This window comes from Copidosoma floridanum, unplaced genomic scaffold, assembly GCF_036245765.1.
Source record: "Copidosoma floridanum isolate Cflo_tuat_1 unplaced genomic scaffold, Cflo_Japanese_pri ptg000030l, whole genome shotgun sequence".
NCBI classification, from domain to species: Eukaryota; Metazoa; Arthropoda; class Insecta; order Hymenoptera; family Encyrtidae; genus Copidosoma; species Copidosoma floridanum.
Genome location: NW_028321907.1, coordinates 7,083,912 through 7,105,988, shown reverse-complemented (window position 1 = coordinate 7,105,988; position 22,077 = coordinate 7,083,912). Strand labels below are relative to the sequence as shown.

Genomic DNA, 22,077 nt, shown 5'->3' with positions numbered 1-22,077 from the left:
CCTGTCTCTGCCGCATCGTGCATTTCTCTCTCCTCCTCTTCTCTTGAGAGTTGCCGATTTTTTTCGATACGGCTAAAGGCGACGGTCTTTTCGATCGGCAATGACAATGAAAAATCGTCTTTTTTGTTTTATACACACATGCTATATAGATACGCGCGTGTCGAGTGTCAACTGTTTTTCTTTTTTCGATGAAACTTTGGTATCGAAGCGTCATCTCGACCCTGTCCGACTCAAAATTATATTCAAACGTTTATACACTTACACGTAAACTCATAGTTTTTGAAAATCTTTCGATAAACACTAAGATGATCCGGGCAACATTGGAGCTTGGCTCTCAGGTGTCGTTGCGCCAGGCACTCCTGTTCGTTGTGTTTTTTATGGTGTTGCTCTCCCTGCAGCAGAACGAAGCTAGCCGAAATTCGCCAGGTTGTTGATTTTCGCCTGTTTGCGCGATTTTTCTTTTCTTTCTTCACGGAGATCTGATTAAAGTTTCTCAGTTGTATATCAGTATTGACTGTTTGCGTGATATATTTGACAAAGCAAGTACCTTTTGACAGGATCTTTGAGAAGATAGAAAACTCTCATCCGGGACTTTTGAAGAAAAATATGCTTGCCAAGTGTTTGGGAAGCCGTGGAGTGTCGGTACTTCGGCAAAGAGTCTATGGTAATTCAAAAACAAAGAAAACCATGAGCACAGTGGGTCAATGTGAGATCAAATGTGGCGATGCGCCAGACCCGTGTCAACCTAAATGTAAAATGGACGAGGTAGCATCTCCCGAGGGTTCTTGGTCGGAAAATTACAAGCGCCACGATGCCCACGCCAACAAAATATTGTACCTAGGACTATTTATGTTTGCTTCAACCGCGATTGTGGTAAGTTCAGTTCGAATCGTAGAGTTGCAAGGAACAAATCATGTTCAAAGTAATATATAAATAACTTTTCTCTCATTTAAGTTGAAAAACACCGAGGTTGCCAAAGGATATCCCGAAGTGACGTTGTTCTCGCTCTCCATTTAACGTGTTCCTCTTCAAAATTTGTTTCTTTTGTTAAGATTAAATTAAAAGAATCATCACCAGTACACGATTATTCAAACATACTTTTAATTATAAATTCTTATCGTGTTACTTATACAATAATTATTAAATAAAACAATAAATCGACGCTTAAGCAAAATCTTTGTTCTTCCGCAAAATGACAAAGCCTTCCATAATGGGTGTAAGAGGTATGTATTCCTCGGTAGCCAGTTCGGCGCGTTCACCGTACGCCAGTAATACTGGCGTTGTGTGAGTTTGGAAACCAGTGATTGTTTTAGGATTACCGGCCTGGCCGACCACGTCGACCGCCATACCGACGCGCACTGGTACCTGCAGTGGGACAAGCTCCTCGTCAAACGTCACAAGCATACGCGGTTGTATTGCCGTTGCCAGTGTGTACAGAAGGTAATGAGATCTGCCCAGGATTACTGTAAAATAAAATTGATTGTTACAATTATTTACGTTGTTGGGTAAAACGGAATGGTCCCCAAATAGTTATTAGAATAAAACGTACTATTTTTGACATCCAAAAATCCAACAAGAGTCGCCAAAAGACCGGCAAGTGCGACTGGACTGAGAAGTTGTCTATCGCTGTGGTAGGGCGAAAGGGTCATTGTACCCTTGCCAAGATGAATGAGACCCTGAGCTATTCTGACCATGAACAGATTGTTTGGATCTTTTGCGTGGTATTGAGCCAGCTGTCTGAGCATGGCTGCGAGTTTGGAGTTGTTGGTGCCCGCTCCGACTAGACCCATTGCAAATATCGCGTTGTGCGCAACCTCGAGATCACTGTCGTGCGAAAACTTGGACAGAGTATCAAGGATGTTGAGTTTGGGATTCGACACGGAGATGAGTCCGAGAGCCAGAGGTACCGATCGTCGAATGACGGGCTCGCAATAGCGCAGCAAGTGTCCAAACGTGCGGTAGGCCATTTCCGCACCGATCTCCTCACCCATGGCTATGAGAGCGATACCCAAAACGGCGATAGCTTGCCTCGAGCTCAGGTCCTTATCCTTTTCTTCCTTTTTCTCGTCCTTCTTATCTTTGTCTTTGCTGTTGGTCTTCTCTTCTTTTTCGTTAGAAGGCTCGTAGTGCTCTGAGCAGATGTGCAGCAAGTGTTGGATTTTCAGAACATTACCAGTTCCTGCATAAGCACATGCCTCTACCAGCGTCATCGACATAGATTTGAAGGGCTCAGGAATAACCTCGAGTGCGGCGATTATTGCCTCTGCAGCCTCCTGCTTACCCAAGAAGCACAGACCCAGACCAAGAGGAAGGAAACGCGCATACGTGTCCTTTAGCTCGGCTTCAGTCTTTTCCATCAGCGTGTGCATGATGGCTGTCGTGACGGTGGCATTGCACGAGCCAACTGCTACCATACCCAGAGCCAAACCGGTTATACCAATGACTTCCCGATTAGACTTGGGATCGCTGAGAACTGGTATCAAAAGACTTAATACCGATTCTCTATTCGATCCTGTGTAAGACAGACCAAGACCCAGAATAGCGCCGATACGCATCGTGTTGCTGTTGTGCAGCACATAGTCTGAAAGCAGAGCCAGAGCTGGTTCGCATTCGTTTCTCACTCCACAGTTGACGATACCGCACGCCAAAAGAGCTCCAGATTTTATGTAGTCTTCCGACGAGTATAGGTACTTGTCGATCGGAGTCAGACCGCCGTCGACGTCCCACAGCAAAATAAGACCGAGCGAGGCAGTGGCGCTTAGCATACCATGCTCTTTGTTTTTGTAGAGCCACTTGTTGCCGTCGTCGATGAGAAGCTTGTCATGGCCAAAGGCAGCATTGACGAAGCCGTTTACGAAGCTAGCTGCGAGATTTTGACGGGCAGAGTCGACCTGACCCCCGCCAAATGGTGGCCTCGAGTTTTCAAGGTGAGACTTGTACACGTCTTCTGGCGTCTTGGCTTCCATTATGTCCAATTCACGGGCGAGACTGAGAAAATGATTGTTGAGCTGAGAATTGGTCATGATCTCGACGAGATCATCGTACCAGTCCAACGAAATGGGCAGTTCGAGGAAAATTTGCTGACGACCAAGCATAAAGGCTAGTTGCTTTTGAACCGATCTGTAAATATTCGTCTTATTAATGACACGGGCATACTTAATACTTTGGATTTTATAAAAAAAAGTTATACTTACAAATCAGTACAGTTAGTGAATATATCTTCGATGAGAGGCAAGTCGTTCAGCTGCATAGCAAGCCTCATAGCTTGTGGATACTGATTGAACTTTTTGTAGAGTTTTAATGCTGCATGTAAAAGAGTGGTGTTCTCTGGATCGGCAACGTACGGGACGCAGTTGGTCAGATAAAGGCACACCCTCTGATAAGCACTTTCATCAACATATTGTTCTAACATTTCTAAACGATCGATTTCCATGAGTAAATCGCAAGCTTCGGTTTCGGCATTGTGAGCCATATTATAGGGCACGATTTCGTGGACTAATCCAATCAACTTTTGAATCAACTCCTCCGAGCCTTTGATGGAGAACTCCTCCCATTCAGCAGTCAGTTCTCCGGACAAATGTCTGACATATTCGTGACCCCATTCACCAATGTTAAGAGCTGAGCCTTTAGAATGATAAATGGAAAAAGAATTGATAATCAACAACAATAAAGGTATGACACGAAGATACATTCACCAAAACTTACCAGTCATTCTATATTTTAGACACTCCCTATTCTCGCCCATGGTCATGGCCAAAACAGAGATTATATCGGAGCAAAACTCTTTGCACTTTGGATCCGTAAGCTTGTCATAAACAGCTTTCATTGTGTCATAATGAGGACGCATGAATTTAAGGGGTTTGGGTACGCTCGTCATTGACGTCGTTGACGACCTGATTTGCGTCCTGAGTGACTCCAGTGTATTAAAATACATCTTCTCGTTGGAGTCCTGTAACTGTTCTACATATTGGTTCAGTTCTTCTTGCAGCAGTCTGTCTTCCTCCGACTAGAAATACCCAAGAATTGATTAATAAATCGAATAAAATAGCACAGTGTAAACAATCAAATACAAACGTCGGATAAATACAAGCTTTGTCAAAGGAGCTTACCATATCGTTTTTATCTTCCTCCTTCTCATTTTTCTTCTCAGCCGCTGGTTTGGGAGTTTCGGTTTTCGTGCTATCGGGCATTTTTACAGCTCACGAGATATCTTGTTATTTTTCAATAAACAATGAGTGCTGAAAATACTGGAACTCCTTATTTCTTAGGTTAGGAAAGCGTGAGTTGCCACTCTCTCTTCGTGTGATGGCACTTGGCCAGCCAATCAGTTTACAATCAGCACCATCTAGCGATGACAAACTAAAATAGTACCCCTTTCTATATATTTTCGAGAAATTCCCTAGCCTTTAGTAATAGGTTTAGAGGATTTCAGCTAGTGAATTTCTTCCAAAAGAAATATGGTACTTTTTAAGTTTGGAATCAACCTCGCTAGATGGCGCTGATTGTAAATAAAAAAATTATACACGGCGACGGGGCCGACTCTCTCGCACGATGGACGCAGAATATCGTCTGCATTTCAAAAAAGTATGAGTTTGACAGTGTAAATTAAATATACTTAGTTGACGTTTGAAAATTAATATTCCGAGGCAGATTAAAATGTTGATATCACGATTCGTGACAAGACGCGCGAAAAATGCTTACTTTCATCAAGTGCCGAGGTGCCTGGCCACCCAGGCAAAGCCAAAATCAGAAGTCATGGATTTTAAGAAGCAAAGGTTACCAGCAGCCCAGCCAAAAAAGCCAAAAAGGGAACCCTTCGCGAAAAATCTGTTTTTGGGAAAATTCGATTACGAATTCTTGGCATATCCTGAGCCTCAGCGTTGGGACAGGTAGGGCTTTTCATTGTTTGTGACAGAAGACTTTCTATTGCTGTATTATTTTTTTGGTTCAAATTGTGTGATTATTTTTTTTCTTGACATTATTTTTCAACTACACATCCTCTAAGTAGGTGACCAGAGCCTTACTTACGCATGCCGTTCTATTTCAATCCAAAAGTGTGATTGTTACGTTGTCTTCTAAAAGTAAATTACAGATAAACTGGCTTACATATGCTCATATTTTGCAGATGGAATGAATTTCAAGAATGGATAATGCCTCTCAAAGAATACATGAATACAGTGAATCAACAAGAGTTTGAGAGCTCAAACAAAATACCTCCTCATGTGTTGCAAAGTTTACGAGAGATGGGAATATTTGGGGCTAGAATACACGAAGACTACAAGGGTCAGAATCTCTTGCAATCGGAGTTCATGCAAGTTCTCGAAACGGTTGGTAAAATACCCGCCCTTGGTTTTTTCCTTTTAAAACAGGGTGTCCCAGCAATCGACATTTTCAACAAGTATGGCACAGTAGAACAAAAATTCCAATACCTACCTAAAATAGCCACAGGCCAATCTTTGGCTAGTGTCGCGTTACACGAGGCTACAACCGGCCCCATGGCCAGTGACATGGAGACCACAGCCATCCTTGACTTAAACGAAGAGTACTGGCTACTAGACGGAGAAAAAATCTTTGTGCCTAATACCGACCACGCTGATGTGTTTATAGTATTTGGACACGCGATGCATAGTGGCAGTTTAGAAAAGCGTCCTGAAATCGTTTCTTCCTTCATCATTGAACGTGATACCGAGGGTTTAACTGTCATTGACAGTCCAATGGAGACATTGGGACTCAAGGGTTTCAACAGCAGTAAAATCATTTTAAAAAACGTCAAAATACCCAAAAGCAGTATGTTAGGACAAGTAGGCGACGGAGCTCGACAGATTGTAGACATGTTCACCAACAGCCGGCATTTTGTCGCCGCACTTATGATTCCACTGCTCAAGAACCACGTGAACCTTTTGACCAACTACTGTTTGCACAAAAAGTATTTCGAAAAGCCACTTCATGACGCGACTTTTGCTCAAAGTGCCATTACCGAGCTCAACTACACAATTTACGCGATCGAGAGCGTACTTTACTTGACGACTGCTATGATGGATTTGTACGAGGATCAGGATGTCCACCTCGAGTCAGCCCTCGTCGAACAGTTTGCTGTTCAAGAGGCTTTGAAAGCATTGCACGAATCCATGTGGCTGGTTGGACCAAGTGTTTGCTCCACTATAATGCCTTATCAGCAGATTTTAAGAGACGCATTTACATTGGCAAACTTTGAGACACAACTGCACGACACAAAAATTTATTCTGGCCTGTTGGGTCTTACTTATTACGGACAAGAGTGCGTCGAGGCCATTCGTAAAATTAGGAATCCCTTAATGTACCCGAAATTCTTATATCAGAGGTTGTTCAAAAACAACTTGATCAATCTGAAACTCCACGAGTACCTGCACTTGTCGCTGCGTGATTGTACAAACTTTGCCGATGGTTCTATATACATTCTAAAAACACAAACAGAGCAACTGCTCATACGCTACGGTATTGAAAGTAGTGAGCAGCACCGCGATCTTCAGCGACTCAGTGACATAGTTTCGTATATTTATAGTCTCGTTGGTGTGCTGGGCAGAGCTTCGAGATCTTATTGTATTGGGAATAGATTTTCAGAAATTGAGATTATAATCAGTCGACTTCTTGCATTCAGATATCACCAGCGAATAAAAACACTTTCCGAAGACCTGAACAATGGCAAGTTTATCAACGGCGACCACGCGAGTCAGGAACTGTCGCTCAAGAACTTTGAGAATAAAGCTTATTACATGAGCCATCCGTTGCAAAGGAATTATTAATTTTTTTTTCGTTAAATAATAACGAAAATGTATATTGTTCATGAACAGCCCTTAATATGCATTTTTTCATTTGCATCAATATTATTATTTTGATTTGATCAGTACTAGCTGGCTGAGGTCAAAGTAAATTTTCACGATGAAGAAATGCACGTTCTTTACGTATTTTTAGTTGACACATACAATGTCATTAGATAACGTTAAGAAGTTTTGCATTTTCCACATGCGAAAATTCGCATGGGAGCGGTTACTTGTAAACGTGAATAAAAGTTGTACATATTCGAATTAAAATATATTGTTTGTTAAATAAACTTGCAAGATTTTCATTCAATAATCGTCATTTATTTTACGTCTCTGACAGTATCAGGTCGCTATTGCATTTAATGATATCACTTTGCTTTACTAACATTTATTACGCTTCGTCAAAGCGAGTTGAGAGTTGAAATTGACGAGAAATGCACAACATAATTAAGTTAAAGAAACATACATTTATAAAAATTTCTTGCTTTGGAATTAATAAGTGCTACATATATCTATATTGATGTACTTTCTTTTAATTTTTAAAGTATTCAAGAAATAAAAATAATCTCTGCATTTTTTTTTTATAACGCAAAAATTTAAGCTAATTTATCGACATAATACTAAATTTACATCCAGGAATGACAGTACCCAATCACTTGTATGTAATATAATTTTTGTAATTGGTTAGAGTTGCATGAATCATCCCACTTGAATAGCACAAATTAGTTAATTACATGTCTAAAGTTGAAAAGTTAAAAATTTTCGTAAGATCTAACTATACCATACTAACATCAACAAAAACATTAGTAATATCAAAAGAAAATGCACTTTACAAGCATAGTGTACGTTTATACAAATAAAACGAATCTACAAAAAAAATTAACAATTTTTAGCCACGGAGAAAAACTCGTCCAACTCTATGAATCACGAGTAATGAGTGTGATTACACACACCAAACGATGGACGGTACCTATCTCCTCTACATTATTTAACATTTTATTCTACGAAAAATTGATTACGTGTCGTTAAAATTTTCATTACCGTCTCTATTTTATACAAGATTATCAACTTTGAAATCCTCTAGATCACCAACAACAACTACAACTTCTCAGCTTGAACAATCACATGCTCTTCTCTGTAGGAATCCGTTGAAGACCAGCAACTCCTCGCGCAAGTGAATATTAGAACCGTACCAAACTCGAGCTGGAAGTTACGCTCACTTCGAGAGCTAAGTTTAAGCTTGGGTATGAGAGTAGGTAGTATTTGAACTTCAAAAATCATCTCGTCTCCACAATGCCTACATCTGCCAATGCAGCCACCCATTGGGTACAACAGAAGTGGCGCTAAATTATCCCTTGCGTACCTTAAATCACAGTAACATACAATCATATATATTATAATGTCGCTTTAATCATTTATGATTTCTCGCTTATACCTACAAATTTCTGTATAGTTACCTCAAAACTTGCCCAGGATTTTTTTGTATCCTGCTAACAAAGTTATGGAACATTTCATCTCCGTGCTTGGGAATGGTTTTTTCGTATTTTTCCTTCTCACCACCATCATAGTCCTTTGCACAGTCATCCATGGTATCTGCTTCGCTATCAGGATTAGCTCGCTGATACTCCAAAAACAGATCTCTCACGTGCTGCGTTACCTGGGACTCGTCGTACTCCTCGTCCACCGAGACAAACATCTCGACGAAACTCAACTGCTTCTTGGCGACAGCTGAGGCTTCGCCGTGCTGTAGCACAGGTGGTGGTGTCACTTCTTGCAATAGACTCAACAAATCGCAATGCGGCTGTATCGGTGTGTCGATGCAGACGACCTCGCTCTCCTCGCCTTCGATTTCGGCCGAGGCGTGAGGTGAATCTAGCCGACCGACCGCACCAACACCCACTGGCGACTCCACGCTTGTTGGGCTGTAAATAATACGAATCGTTAAATCGAAATCAGATTCTTTTGCGCACTGCAGAGAAAATTGAGTACTGATCGTCTATACCTGTTTGCGTTAGGATCATCAACTTGTAGTTCCGAGAAATCAGCTCTGAGTTCATCCTCGTAGTAGGTATTGTTAGTTTTTTTGTTGAACAGACCGAATTTGTCGGCTTCGTTTGCAAATAAATTGTTACCATTTCTCTCTGAAATATTGTCATTCCAGTTGTTATCATCCCAATCATCCGCCTCTGCCAGCCAACTGGTCGCACTAGTATGTACCATTGTTGGGCAGGAACTTGAATCTGTACAGCTCGTAGTTTGTTCCATCGATTGAACTCTTAAGCATGTCCAGCTTTCATTTTGATTCCAACAATTTGGATTTACACAGGCAAATATGTACAATGTCCTGTGATATTTAGAACCCTCTAGTGGAGCATATATTTGCAATGTCAACAGCTGATGCAAACCACACAGCCTGCATTGTGGTGCATTTAATTTTATTTGTTCACGAGGCCAGTCCTAAAATTACAAACAAGATTTGTGTTAAATGACCAAGTAAAATATATTATTCATCGGAATCCAAGCAAGTAAATTTATACTTTAATTTTTTACCACATTGATCAAAGCAATACGAAATGAAACAATTAAAATCTAGAATAACTTACCGGCCTGCCTCCAATCTTGTTTGTTGTGAAATTAACGAGACTGCGGTGCTTCTCGACGATAAACTCATCCTCGTATCCCAGGTAAACCCTCGTCCGCTTGGCATTTTCGGCCATTTAGGGGTAGACTTATAAAAAACAGTCGCACAAAAAAAGGTGCAAAAATAAACGTTTGTAGTCACACGAAAGCTATCGAGTCTCTATTTTTTTCATGTATACTCAAGAGGATAAAAAACACAAAAGAAGACTATAAGTACAATGACGGTGATGCAGCTGAGCGAAGCAGGTATGTACAGCTGATATGGACAGATGCAGGCTGGGACTCGGTATTGGGGTCTTTGCAACGCTTGCGCCCTGAAATCGGAGCTACCCTTATCGATTTTTCTCTCAATTGTAATGTATAGAGTGTATATACATCAGTAATATCAGTATAGCTTGCGTGATGGGTTGAATTAATCTGTACGCGCACGCAATGATAATTTATTATATTTATGCCTACTGGAGGAAGAGATCAGTATACTACATTCTTTGAACCATAAGTAATAGAACAGTTAAATAATTATATAGTTTGCATGGAATTCTCGTTACGAACGTTAGACAAGTTGTTGAGGGATATATGTGTATTTTTTTTTCTGCAGCTATATATATAGATGAAAAATGAAAAATGTAAACAAATGAAGCAGACGATGCGGAAGATTGTAAATAGGAGATACATTTTTCTTGTATCAAAAATAAGTGTACTAAAAATCGTATACGATTACTGCATGATTAAAAAAAAATATGATACATAAAATATTTAACCATACACAAAAGAAGTTGAATACGATGATTCGTTACCCGTATAATATATTTTAGTTGTTATAAAAATGGTATTAATAAAAATGTGCATGTTTCGAAATTTTTTGAATTTCGCGCCATCTTAGCAGACGACAAATTGATTGAGAGCAGAAGATTTTAATTTTTACTGCATGCAAAAAACACCACACCGTAACCTTATTAATAAAATATCAACACACATTATTATAAATGACGCTCTTTTTAAAAAACTTGCAGAAAGATGATTTTGTAATATGTGAAAAGTGTAACAAATAAGGATTTATTTTGAGATTGATCTCAATCATACATATTTTATTAATAGTGCCTGATATCTCGGGTATTATAAAGAGTAGTATTATAGTACGTACGAGTTGTTTCCAAGTATTGAGCAATTGCATTATTATATAAACTTATAAAATTAACAATATTTGTAGAAGAGCTAAGCACCGCGATGGGCAAGACGATGTCGAGGGTGACACGACCCTTGAAAAATTGGAATATCGAATCAAGAGCACATAAAGCCATTTCCAAAGAAAAACGACCATCTGCTCCTACTTTCGTTTCTGTTCACAAACAAATAGAATTAGTTGACGAGTGTTGGTTTTCATTTTTTTTTTTTTTCAGTTCTTCTGAATTTTCATGTATTCCCATATTATAGGGTGTTTTTCTTTTCTTGTTTATCTAGTGGAACCAGATTACAAAGAACGAGCTTCTAAAAAACAGAAGGACTTGGATGAAAATCTGAAGAAAGTTTTTGTCACATCTACCGAGGTAAAATGTGTTGTTTGAAAAATAACTATTCGTCTTTTTTTGTGCCAACATATTCGAATGTATTCTATTACAGGGTAACACAATTGACTCCAGATATAATCCTGATAAACCACTACCAAAGGAAAATAAGCTACGTGAACCATTCGAGTATGGGTTCTATGAGCCTGAACCAAGTAGAGTACCAACTGGTAAAATAACTTTGAGGCAAGCAATAGAATTCATTGGTAAACATAGCAAAGATCCAAAAAATTACACTGCAGAAAAAATTGCAGAGGAATACAAACTAGATGCAATAGTGGCAGGTATAGTAACTTAACTTCATTTAAAAAATCCCGATAATAACGATTTTATCTGATTATTGTTAGTGGATAATTCATTAAAATCGAAAAAGTAGTTGATGAAATTCAACAATTTTTATAACGAGACCAATTTGTTTTACAATGTATAACATGGCACTGACATTGTTTTAATTATGCTTTAGCTGATATTCTGGAATTCTATAGACTTTTTAATACCTTCCAAGAAGAACCTGATTCTACGGATAACACTCTTGCTCTGCCCATATCTATGAAATCGGGAATAACAATAAAATTCAGTAGAAATCCGGGTAAAGTAATTCCAGATAATCATTTTGAAGAAGATCCTAGTACTGAGGAGATTGACGAGAGGGAGAAGAAAATCGAAGATTCTGTAGAGATATTTGATAAACAAAAAGCTCTAGAAGAACAAGAAAAGAAAAAACTTATCAGTGAAAAAATTGTAGAAAAGGTGTAAATATCTTGAACTGGGCACTATTGTTGAGCTATATAATTCTTTCAATAGTTTGTATATATAATTTATATAAATATGTTTGCTCAAAAATAAAGTTTTTTTTTTCTTTTTTAAACCTGTGTTTATAGCTGCCATACATTTTGAAAAACTAAATCAACTCCTTTCGTTAATTCAATGTATTATGTATAATAAAAGTGCTATAATTATTGGCTATTTTGTTTATGTGCATTATCTCAGAAAAAAAAAAAAAAAACGAGAAAATAACATTTGGTCACCATTTTTGCCAAACATTTTTCATTAAGTGCGTTAACATTTTTTGCAAATTGTCACAAGTGAAAGGTACTATCAGAATTCAATTTACCGTATTAATATGAAGAGTTTGATTAAAAAACGACTGATGAAGTAGTATTTTTCTGCAAATTTTTAAAGTTAATGAAAATAATTTAGAAATACCGTTTGCAGGTAAGGTAAATTATAAAGGCCACTGCCCGCGAGAGCACACCTCTATACCTCTGACCTCTGACTGCAGTCTGCAGTGTGTGTGATTATATATGTGTCAGATGCCAACAAGTTTAATTTAGCTGTACTCTTTGAAGTTCTGAGTGAATAAGTTTTTATTTTTTTATGAGAAAAACATTATTCTTGTTGCAGTGACATTCGGTTAATACAGTCAAGATGCCGCGTATTATGATAAAAGGTGGTGTTTGGCGAAACACCGAGGTACGCTATTACCTAACCTAGCTATACTTGGAAGAAAAATATTACTAAAACAGATTTTTATACAGTAAAATTAATCGTGTTGCAACGATTTCTATTATGACGCAATATTTGATTTCAGGATGAAATTCTTAAGGCTGCTGTGATGAAATATGGTAAAAATCAATGGAGTCGTATTGCATCTCTGTTACACAGAAAGTCAGCCAAACAGTGCAAAGCTAGATGGTTCGAGTGGCTCGATCCAAGTATCAAAAAGACAGAATGGAGCAGGGAAGAGGACGAAAAGCTCTTGCACTTGGCAAAGCTCATGCCAACGCAATGGAGAACCATTTCTCCTATTATTGGGAGAACAGCTGCTCAGTGCTTGGAAAGATACGAATATTTGTTGTATGTACTATTTGGCCCATTGAGGGGATTCGTGCGCCCAGGAAAATAAGTACCTATTTCTTTTTTTCAGAGATCAAGCTCAAAAAAAAGAAGAAGGGGACGACAGTGTGGATGATCCCAGGAAATTAAAGCCTGGTGAAATTGATCCTAATCCCGAGACTAAGCCAGCTAGACCAGATCCCAAGGACATGGATGAAGATGGTTTGCATGATATTTGCACTTGTATTGTCGCAACACTACTTGAAGTTTACAGTGACATTGTTATCCCGTTCTGTGATTCTTTTCAGAATTGGAAATGCTATCTGAGGCAAGAGCGAGATTGGCTAACACACAAGGAAAGAAAGCCAAGAGGAAAGCTCGTGAGAAGCAGTTGGAAGAAGCTCGCAGACTTGCTGCTTTACAGAAAAGAAGAGAGTTGAGAGCAGCTGGTATTCAAGTGGCACACAAAAACAAACGAAAACGCGGAATCAATTATAACACTGAAATTCCGTTTGAAAAGAAGCCAGCTCAAGGATTTTATGATACATCTACCGAAGAGATTGATCCACTCTCTGCTGATTTTTCAAATTTACGGCAACAAAATCAATTAACTTGGCAAGAGAAGGAAGAAATCGAAAGGAAAAAGGACAAACAGAAGCTGAAGCAGAGGAAAGAAAATGATGTACCGGGGTCCATGATGAATCAAGAGCCGGTCAGGAAGCGCAGTAAACTTGTTTTACCGGAACCGCAAATATCGGATAGAGAGTTGCAGCAAGTTGTTAAGTTGGGCAGAGCCTCTGAGGTAAATTTGAAATTTTCATAATTTGATGCCCCAACCAAATTCTCTTGATCGTTTTTACTTTTCTTTTTTTTTATAGACCGCACGTGAAATAGCGTTAGAAAGTGGCAACCATGCCTCAGACAGCTTGCTGGCCGACTACTCTTTGACACCCAATACTGCAATAACTCCAAGGACTCCAGCTGCAGTTGACAGAGTTCTGCAGGAAGCTCAAAATGTCATGGCTTTGACACACGTCGATACACCTCTTAAGGGTGGACTGAACACAACATTGACAAACGCTGATTTTAGCAATGTAGTGCCGACACCAAATGCCGTGGCGACTCCTAACACGGTGTTGGCTACACCATTTAGATCACAGAGAAGCGATTCGTCGCCAGCACCCTTTAATACTCCTGGCTCCGTTGTCAGTCAACAGGGAGGAGCTGCTACAGCTACTCCTATTCGTGACAAGCTTAATATCAATCCCGAGGAAGCGCTTGAGGCTTCCGAAACTCCAGTGATTCAGAAACAGGTGCGCTGTCCTGTCCAATTTTTTTATTTTTTCTAATGAGTTAATACTACGTTTTTTCAAATTTATTTATTTACTTCAGATGAAAGAGCAGCTTCGTCTCAGCTTTAGTTCACTGCCAGCACCAAAGAATGACTATGAAATCGTTGTACCAGAAGAAGAAATGGCAGAAGAAGCTGCAAGTGCTCCAGCAACTGACGTTGTTGAAGACCAGGCTGACATTGACGCCAGAAAACAGCAGGAGTTAATAGAACAACGTAATTATTGCACTGTTTTCTAATCGTGAAATCAAACGTTATTTTTTAGTGAAATTGTTCATTATTAAAATTTATTGTTCGACGGTTACAGGAAAAAGAGAACTTGCCAAACGCTCGCAAGTCATCCAAAGAGAGCTTCCTCGACCAAATGATGTTAATGTAAATATTTTAAGACAAACCAGTGATTTACCATCATTAACGGAATTGCAGAGGGTAATCTTTTATTATTAAAAAAAAAAAAAAGCGTGACATCAACTTTTTACTGTCATAATAATAATAAAAATTGATCTTTGTAGGCGGAAGAATTGATAAAGCAAGAAATGATCACTATGATGCAATATGATGTGACCCAGAATCCCATACAACCTCCAAATAAAAGCACACAAAAAGCCATTAATCAAGCACAGAACTATCTGGAATCTCATCCTTATGAGGAATTCAGTCCTGAAGATCTAGAAGAAGTAAGTTGCAAACGTGTGAGCACTTAGACTCTAGATATAAAAAAAATGTGAAGTCATAAATATAACGTTTTTATAGGCCAAAAAAATTTTATCAGAAGAAATGCAAGTAGTTCAGAAAGGAATGGGTCATGGTGAAGTAAATTTAGAAACTTACAGCAGCGTATGGGAAAAATGTTTATCTCAGGTAAAAAGTTAAACAATTTATTAATGAGGTGATATACAATTTTATGGTGAATCATATCTAATTATAATATATATTTGTTGCAGATTTTGTTTGTAGAAACACAGAAAAGGTACACTCGAATCAATTTAGCTAGTAAGAAAGACAAAATTGAAGCTTATGAAGCAAAACTAGAACAAAATAGAATGCATATGACTGCTGAGGCAAAGCGAGCTGCAAAAATGGAGAAAAAATTAAAGGTGTTATTGGGTGGTTATCAAGTACGAAAAATCTTATTTTTTAATCATGCCTTCTGATATAATTCGTGTTTATTTAATTTATTTCGTATTTTTAGAGTCGAGCTCAAGTTTTGATAAAACAATTCAATGATTTGAACGAACAGCATGAACAAGCACGCATGGATTTGTCCACATTTAGATTTTTGCAAAAACAAGAAGAGGCAGCGCTACCAAAGAGACTCGAAGCTCTCATGGAAGACGTTAACCGTCAAAAAGAAAGAGAACATGCGTTGCAGCAGCGTTATGCACAGTTGCAAGAGCAATTAAAAGCCATGCAAGTTAACTCTTACCAATAAATTTATTGACAAGCAACAGAAACTTTTTTATTACAATTTTTTATTAAGTCAAGTGTATTTAAACGTAACCAATTAGCATCTATTTATTTTCGTATGTACAATTTTAAAGGCGCTACTTTGTCTCCTTGTATTAGCAGTTCATTAACGGTATAAATAGTAGATTTATTTACAATTTGTTTTATTCATACTTGTAAAAATTACCGTAATCAACTGAGAAATGATTTATTTACACAAGTTACTCTGTTTAATCTTATGAATTTTAATCAGATGAATATCAGCACTTGAGTATGTTGGATGCTGTTGGCTGACTGGAATGTATTCAATTTCGAATCTTTTTTTTAACTCTGTAAAAAACTGTTTCCACACGACGACTTGCTTTGGTGTGTCTCTTTCTTCTTGAGATAAAATGGCATAGGTTCCACAGTCAGCATCACAGAAAATCTCTAATGTACACAAAAGTGGTTGTACAGACTAAAATAATATTAAAAGAACGAATAAATAAGTTTTTATTTAATTTTAACGCAACTTTCTTCATAAGTATTATTATTACTTACTTCTTCATAGTACACACAATCTGTAAGGAGAATTATATCATACTTGGAATTTAATTTGACTTCTTTACCCCAATCAAGAACCTGAGCTTCAGCTGTACCTCCTAAGCCTGCCAATGAATCTTTGTTGACGTTGACATTTTTTTCCAACATTGGCAAGGTATCCTCCAAATCAGTTAAAACTACATTCGCCCTAGATAATCAAATACTTCGTCAAAAGAAAAACCAAAACAAGCAGTAAAAAAAAAAAATTACCCCAAACATGCAGCAGTGAGTCCAGCACAACCTAAACCGGCTCCAAGCTCTAAAACTTTTTTACCCTGTAACCACCTGTTTGTTTTGCTTGTAAAATCAAGATATTTTGCAAGAACAATCGCCGCATCCCATATGACACAACTGACATTACCAACGTTTTTCTGAACAAATTTCAATGTCACCCCGCAACTCTCAAGTTCCACTTCCCGCACAAACTCGTCGTTATCATTATCCATTTCGAGTCTCTTACAAATGAAATGGTACTAAAATAATCACTTAAACTAATTAGTGGGAACAAAAATGCGCACTCAAAGTATTTAAAAAAACTTTTGATAAACTTAACTTAACTCCTAAAGTTATTAACATATTAAGAATATAGGTAATAGATGATAAAGGAGCCAACCAGTAATATTTACAAATAAAGCAGCCGACGTTGTGAGGTTGGCATGGGAGCGAAAACAGTAAAAAATATCAAAGTTTGTTGACATGCGGAACCCACCGACAGTTAGTACAGGTTGACGCTAGCGCCGCCCGACCATGCGGCGTTACCACGACCTACGTAACTTAACTGCTGGCAGCATTTGCGGAATACACCCATAGTCCGCAGGCTAAGTATACGTCCTTAACCGCCTTTTTCACTAACGTTTAGAATAATGATTGAGACAATCAATGATTGTATCATGAGTTTTTGTATAAAGTTCAATTTATACAAATAAGTTGGTAAATATAGGCACACATGATTAATATTTAAACATTTTAAGCTGTATAAATATATAACATAGATTCCAAATATGCATTATTACCGCTGGAATATGCTAACAAAACCAAATATCCGTCTTTCTCACCCAGCAAAATAATAGGTATCTGTATAATCCTGTATCAATTTATTGCACACATGCGAAATGTTCAATGACAGTAAACAATGACATAATTTCAAACTTTACTTTTAACTCTTCATTTCACACGTAATTTTACAATGCAATTGATAAATTATTATTCATACAAAAGTATTAATATTCTTATAGGAGGTCGATTTTCAGGCAAAAGATTATTTGTAAACTTGCCGTAAACAGCACAGCCAATGTCAACTTTTTATTTTCTATCTACACAACTAGTTGCGGCTGGTTTTAGCGTTTCAGATTTCTAAACTAAAAAGTGGCCCTAAAATTCTGAAGGAAAGGTTTAGATATTTTAGGCCCTAGAGCCATGTTGTCAATTATAAACCAGCCGCAACTTATTTGACAGATACAAAATGAAAATTCAACATTTTCTGTGCTGTTTGCGGCAAGTTTACAATTTATCTATTACTCGAAAGTATACATATATAGGAGGTTAATATTCGTATAAAACATACACTGCAAACTTGCCGCAAGTAGCACAAACATCGTTAATTATTTATTTTGTATCTATTTCAAGAGTTGCGGCTGGTTTATAAGTGACTAAATGGCTCTAGGGCTAAGCTGCCTAAAGCTCTCCTTCAGAATTTCAGAAGCAATTTTTGGCCAAAAAAATCACGACCGCTAGATGGCGCTGATCCTAATGATCATAACTACTTATAGTAGAGCCATTTAATCAATTATAAACCAGCCGCAACTAATTTCGTAGATACAAAATGAATAGTTAAAGATAATTGTGCTACTTGCGGCAAGTTTGCAGTGTATGTTTTATACGAATATCAACCTCATATATATTTATACTTTTGGGTAATAGATAAATTGTAAACTTGACGCAAACAGTGCAAACAACGTTAACTTTTTATTTTGTATTTATCAAATTAGTTGCGGCTGGTTTATAAATAATTAAATGGCTCTAGTATAAGTATAGTAATAATCATTTGGATCAGCGCCATCTAGCGGTAGTGATTTTTTTGGCCAAAAATTGCTTCTGAAATTCTGATGGAGAGCTTTAGGCAGCTTAGCCCTGGAGCCGTTTAATCACTTATGAACCAGCCGCAACTTTTAATATAGATACAAAATAAATAATTAACGATGTTTGAGCTACTTGCGGCAAGTTTGCAGTGTATGTTTTACACCAATATCGACCTCCCTTATATTTACACTTTCGGGTAATAGATAAATTGTAAACTTGCCGCAAGTAGCACAAACATCGTTAATTATTTATTTTGTATTTATTTCAATAGTTGCGGCTGGTTTATAAGTGATTAAACGGCTCTAGGGCTAAGCTGCCTAAAGCTCTCCATCAGAATTTCAGAAGCAATTTTTGGCCAAAAAAATCACTACCGCTAGATGGCGCTGATCCAAATGATTATTACTATACTTATACTAGAGCCATTTAATTATTTATAAACCAGCCGCAACTTATTTGACAGATACAAAATGAAAATTCAACATTTTCTGTGCTGTTTGCGGCAAGTTTACAATTTATCTATTACTCGAAAGTATAAATATATAGGAGGTCAATATTCGTATAAAACATACACTGCAAACTTGCCGCAAGTAGCACAAACATCGTTAATTATTTATTTTGTATCTATTTCAAGAGTTGCGGCTGGTTTATAAGTGACTAAATGGCTCTAGGGCTAAGCTGCCTAAAGCTCTCCTTCAGAATTTCAGAAGCAATTTTTGGCCAAAAAAATCACGACCGCTAGATGGCGCTGATCCTAATGATCATAACTACTTATAGTAGAGCCATTTAATCAATTATAAACCAGCCGCAACTAATTTCGTAGATACAAAATGAATAGTTAAAGATAATTGTGCTACTTGCGGCAAGTTTGCAGTGTATGTTTTATACGAATATTAACCTTATATATATTTATACTTTTAGGTAATAGATAAATTGTAAACTTGCCGCAAACAGCACAAAAAATGTTGAATTTTCATTTTGTATCTGTCAAATAAGTTGCGGCTGGTTTATAAATAATTAAATGGCTCTAGGGCTAAGCTGCCTAAAGCTCTCTTTCAGAATTTCAGAAGCAATTTTTGGCCAAAAAAATCACTACCGCTAGATGGCGCTGATCCAAATGATTATTACTACTTGTAGTAGAGCCATTTGATTAATTATAAACCAGCCGCAACTGATTTTGTAAATACAAAATGAAAAGTTAACATTGTTTGTGCTGTTTGCGGCAAGTTTACAATGCATTTTTTACACGAATATTGACTTCCTATATATTTATACTTTCGGGTGAAAGATAAATTGTAAACTTGCCGCCAATAGTGCAAACAATGTTCACTTTTTATTTTGTATTTATCAAATTAGTTGCGGCTGGTTTATAAATAATTAAATGGCTCTAGTATAAGTATAGTAATAATCATTTGGATCAGCGCCATCTAGCGGTAGTGATTTTTTTGGCCAAAAATTGCTTCTGAAATTCTGATGGAGAGCTTTAGGCAGCTTAGCCCTAGAGCCGTTTAATCACTTATAAACCAGCCGCAACTATTGAAATAAATACAAAATAAATAATTAACGATGTTTGTGCTACTTGCGGCAAGTTTACAATTTATCTATTACCCGAAAGTGTAAATATAAGGGAGGTCGATATTGGTGTAAAACATACACTGCAAACTTGCCGCAAGTAGCTCAAACATCGTTAATTATTTATTTTGTATCTATATTAAAAGTTGCGGCTGGTTCATAAGTGATTAAACGGCTCCAGGGCTAAGCTGCCTAAAGCTCTCCATCAGAATTTCAGAAGCAATTTTTGGCCAAAAAAATCACTACCGCTAGATGGCGCTGATCCAAATGATTATTACTATACTTATACTAGAGCCATTTAATTATTTATAAACCAGCCGCAACTAATTTGATAAATACAAAATAAAAAGTTAACGTTGTTTGCACTGTTTGCGTCAAGTTTACAATTTATCTATTACCCAAAAGTATAAATATATATGAGGTTGATATTCGTATAAAACATACACTGCAAACTTGCCGCAAGTAGCACAATTATCTTTAACTATTCATTTTGTATCTACGAAATTAGTTGCGGCTGGTTTATAATTGATTAAATGGCTCTACTATAAGTAGTTATGATCATTAGGATCAGCGCCATCTAGCGGTCGTGATTTTTTTGGCCAAAAATTGCTTCTGAAATTCTGAAGGAGAGCTTTAGGCAGCTTAGCCCTAGAGCCATTTAGTCACTTATAAACCAGCCGCAACTCTTGAAATAGATACAAAATAAATAATTAACGATGTTTGTGCTACTTGCGGCAAGTTTGCAGTGTATGTTTTATACGAATATTGACCTCCTATATATTTATACTTTCGAGTAATAGATAAATTGTAAACTTGCCGCAAACAGCACAGAAAATGTTTAATTTTCATTTTGTATCTGTCAAATAAGTTGCGGCTGGTTTATAAATAATTAAATGGCTCTAGTATAAGTATAGTAATAATCATTTGGATCAGCGCCATCTAGCGGTAGTGATTTTTTTGGCCAAAAATTGCTTCTGAAATTCTGATGGAGAGCTTTAGGCAGCTTAGCCCTAGAGCCGTTTAATCACTTATAAACCAGCCGCAACTATTGAAATAAATACAAAATAAATAATTAACGATGTTTGTGCTACTTGCGGCAAGTTTACAATTTATCTATTACCCGAAAGTGTAAATATAAGGGAGGTCGATATTGGTGTAAAACATACACTGCAAACTTGCCGCAAGTAGCTCAAACATCGTTAATTATTTATTTTGTATCTATATTAAAAGTTGCGGCTGGTTCATAAGTGATTAAACGGCTCCAGGGCTAAGCTGCCTAAAGCTCTCCATCAGAATTTCAGAAGCAATTTTTGGCCAAAAAAATCACTACCGCTAGATGGCGCTGATCCAAATGATTATTACTATACTTATACTAGAGCCATTTAATTATTTATAAACCAGCCGCAACTAATTTGATAAATACAAAATAAAAAGTTAACGTTGTTTGCACTGTTTGCGTCAAGTTTACAATTTATCTATTACCCAAAAGTATAAATATATATGAGGTTGATATTCGTATAAAACATACACTGCAAACTTGCCGCAAGTAGCACAATTATCTTTAACTATTCATTTTGTATCTACGAAATTAGTTGCGGCTGGTTTATAATTGATTAAATGGCTCTACTATAAGTAGTTATGATCATTAGGATCAGCGCCATCTAGCGGTCGTGATTTTTTTGGCCAAAAATTGCTTCTGAAATTCTGAAGGAGAGCTTTAGGCAGCTTAGCCCTAGAGCCATTTAGTCACTTATAAACCAGCCGCAACTCTTGAAATAGATACAAAATAAATAATTAACGATGTTTGTGCTACTTGCGGCAAGTTTGCAGTGTATGTTTTATACGAATATTAACCTCCTATATATGTATACTTTCGAGTAATAGATAAATTGTAAACTTGCCGCAAACAGCACAGAAAATGTTGAATTTTCATTTTGTATCTGTCAAATAAGTTGCGGCTGGTTTATAATTGACAACATGGCTCTAGGGCCTAAAATATCTAAACCTTTCCTTCAGAATTTTAGGGCCACTTTTTAGTTTAGAAATCTGAAACGCTAAAACCAGCCGCAACTAGTTGTGTAGATAGAAAATAAAAAGTTGACATTGGCTGTGCTGTTTACGGCAAGTTTACAAATAATCTTTTGCCTGAAAATCGACCTCCTATAAGAATATTAATACTTTTGTATGAATAATAATTTATCAATTGCAT

The 22,077-nt window shown here is 37.3% G+C and overlaps 6 protein-coding genes across 7 annotated transcripts; 3 read left to right on the top strand and 3 right to left on the bottom strand.

The window, feature by feature from the left end:
- Positions 1-1,073: 1,073 nt before the first annotated feature.
- Positions 1,074-4,321, bottom strand: Rpn1 (regulatory particle non-ATPase 1). The gene is made up of 5 exons (XM_014363472.2): positions 4,110-4,321; positions 3,706-4,006; positions 3,195-3,624; positions 1,550-3,120; positions 1,074-1,463 (listed from the first exon to the last, which is right to left on the bottom strand). Exons 1-5 carry the CDS (start codon positions 4,188-4,190, stop codon positions 1,165-1,167), a joined length of 2,682 nt encoding a protein of 893 aa, XP_014218958.2. The 5' UTR covers positions 4,191-4,321; the 3' UTR covers positions 1,074-1,164.
- Positions 4,322-4,541: 220 nt separating this feature from the next.
- LOC106645898 (complex I assembly factor ACAD9, mitochondrial) lies at positions 4,542-7,269 on the top strand. The gene is made up of 2 exons (XM_014361904.2): positions 4,542-4,889; positions 5,126-7,269. Exons 1-2 carry the CDS (start codon positions 4,657-4,659, stop codon positions 6,780-6,782), a joined length of 1,890 nt encoding a protein of 629 aa, XP_014217390.2. The 5' UTR covers positions 4,542-4,656; the 3' UTR covers positions 6,783-7,269.
- Positions 7,100-9,773, bottom strand: trus (programmed cell death 2 like trus). Its single transcript, XM_014362017.2, has 4 exons — positions 9,404-9,773; positions 8,803-9,257; positions 8,258-8,722; positions 7,100-8,163 (listed from the first exon to the last, which is right to left on the bottom strand). Exons 1-4 carry the CDS (start codon positions 9,515-9,517, stop codon positions 7,899-7,901), a joined length of 1,299 nt encoding a protein of 432 aa, XP_014217503.2. The 5' UTR covers positions 9,518-9,773; the 3' UTR covers positions 7,100-7,898.
- Positions 9,774-10,403: 630 nt separating this feature from the next.
- Positions 10,404-11,834, top strand: LOC106647158 (NADH dehydrogenase [ubiquinone] 1 alpha subcomplex assembly factor 4). The gene is made up of 5 exons (XM_014363431.2): positions 10,404-10,576; positions 10,651-10,812; positions 10,902-10,987; positions 11,061-11,289; positions 11,469-11,834. Exons 2-5 carry the CDS (start codon positions 10,668-10,670, stop codon positions 11,759-11,761), a joined length of 753 nt encoding a protein of 250 aa, XP_014218917.2. The 5' UTR covers positions 10,404-10,576; positions 10,651-10,667; the 3' UTR covers positions 11,762-11,834.
- A 462-nt stretch (positions 11,835-12,296) lies between these two features.
- Positions 12,297-16,149, top strand: Cdc5 (cell division cycle protein 21). Its single transcript, XM_014362725.2, has 12 exons — positions 12,297-12,341; positions 12,410-12,478; positions 12,597-12,862; positions 12,933-13,063; positions 13,150-13,643; positions 13,720-14,154; positions 14,234-14,408; positions 14,500-14,621; positions 14,705-14,869; positions 14,946-15,053; positions 15,137-15,310; positions 15,385-16,149. The coding sequence occupies exons 2-12, from the start codon at positions 12,434-12,436 to the stop codon at positions 15,622-15,624; spliced, it is 2,355 nt and encodes a 784-aa protein (XP_014218211.2). The 5' UTR covers positions 12,297-12,341; positions 12,410-12,433; the 3' UTR covers positions 15,625-16,149.
- Positions 15,654-16,792, bottom strand: LOC106646654 (protein N-lysine methyltransferase METTL21D-like). 2 transcript variants are annotated; one of them, XM_014362733.2, is made up of 3 exons: positions 16,431-16,792; positions 16,179-16,368; positions 15,654-16,095 (listed from the first exon to the last, which is right to left on the bottom strand). In XM_014362733.2, the coding sequence occupies exons 1-3, from the start codon at positions 16,664-16,666 to the stop codon at positions 15,847-15,849; spliced, it is 675 nt and encodes a 224-aa protein (XP_014218219.2). In that variant the 5' UTR covers positions 16,667-16,792; the 3' UTR covers positions 15,654-15,846. The 2 variants fall into 2 exon arrangements, with proteins under 2 accessions (XP_014218219.2, XP_089452586.1); XM_089596460.1 differs by having other exon boundaries at positions 16,506-16,792.
- Positions 16,793-22,077: the final 5,285 nt, after the last annotated feature.

Coding starts and splice junctions, on each gene's coding strand:
- LOC106647158 (XM_014363431.2), top strand. CDS start 10,668: ATGGGCAAGACGATGTCGAGGGTGACACGACCCTTGAAAAATTGGAAT. Junction 10,813..10,901: donor AATAGAATTAGTTGACGAGT/GTTGGTTTTCAT, acceptor TTGTTTATCTAG/TGGAACCAGATTACAAAGAA. Junction 11,290..11,468: donor ACTAGATGCAATAGTGGCAG/GTATAGTAACTT, acceptor ATTATGCTTTAG/CTGATATTCTGGAATTCTAT.
- LOC106646654 (XM_014362733.2), bottom strand. CDS start 16,666: ATGGATAATGATAACGACGAGTTTGTGCGGGAAGTGGAACTTGAGAGT. Junction 16,369..16,430: donor CTCACTGCTGCATGTTTGGG/GTAATTTTTTTT, acceptor TTGATTATCTAG/GGCGAATGTAGTTTTAACTG. Junction 16,096..16,178: donor ATTGTGTGTACTATGAAGAA/GTAAGTAATAAT, acceptor ATATTATTTTAG/TCTGTACAACCACTTTTGTG.
- trus (XM_014362017.2), bottom strand. CDS start 9,517: ATGGCCGAAAATGCCAAGCGGACGAGGGTTTACCTGGGATACGAGGAT. Junction 9,258..9,403: donor ACAAGATTGGAGGCAGGCCG/GTAAGTTATTCT, acceptor TTGTAATTTTAG/GACTGGCCTCGTGAACAAAT. Junction 8,164..8,257: donor AATCCTGGGCAAGTTTTGAG/GTAACTATACAG, acceptor CTGTGATTTAAG/GTACGCAAGGGATAATTTAG.
- Cdc5 (XM_014362725.2), top strand. CDS start 12,434: ATGCCGCGTATTATGATAAAAGGTGGTGTTTGGCGAAACACCGAG. Junction 13,064..13,149: donor CAAGGACATGGATGAAGATG/GTTTGCATGATA, acceptor GATTCTTTTCAG/AATTGGAAATGCTATCTGAG. Junction 15,054..15,136: donor GGGAAAAATGTTTATCTCAG/GTAAAAAGTTAA, acceptor TATTTGTTGCAG/ATTTTGTTTGTAGAAACACA.
- Rpn1 (XM_014363472.2), bottom strand. CDS start 4,190: ATGCCCGATAGCACGAAAACCGAAACTCCCAAACCAGCGGCTGAGAAG. Junction 3,625..3,705: donor TCTAAAATATAGAATGACTG/GTAAGTTTTGGT, acceptor ATCATTCTAAAG/GCTCAGCTCTTAACATTGGT. Junction 3,121..3,194: donor TTCACTAACTGTACTGATTT/GTAAGTATAACT, acceptor GAATATTTACAG/ATCGGTTCAAAAGCAACTAG.
- LOC106645898 (XM_014361904.2), top strand. CDS start 4,657: ATGTTGATATCACGATTCGTGACAAGACGCGCGAAAAATGCTTACTTT. Junction 4,890..5,125: donor GAGCCTCAGCGTTGGGACAG/GTAGGGCTTTTC, acceptor CATATTTTGCAG/ATGGAATGAATTTCAAGAAT.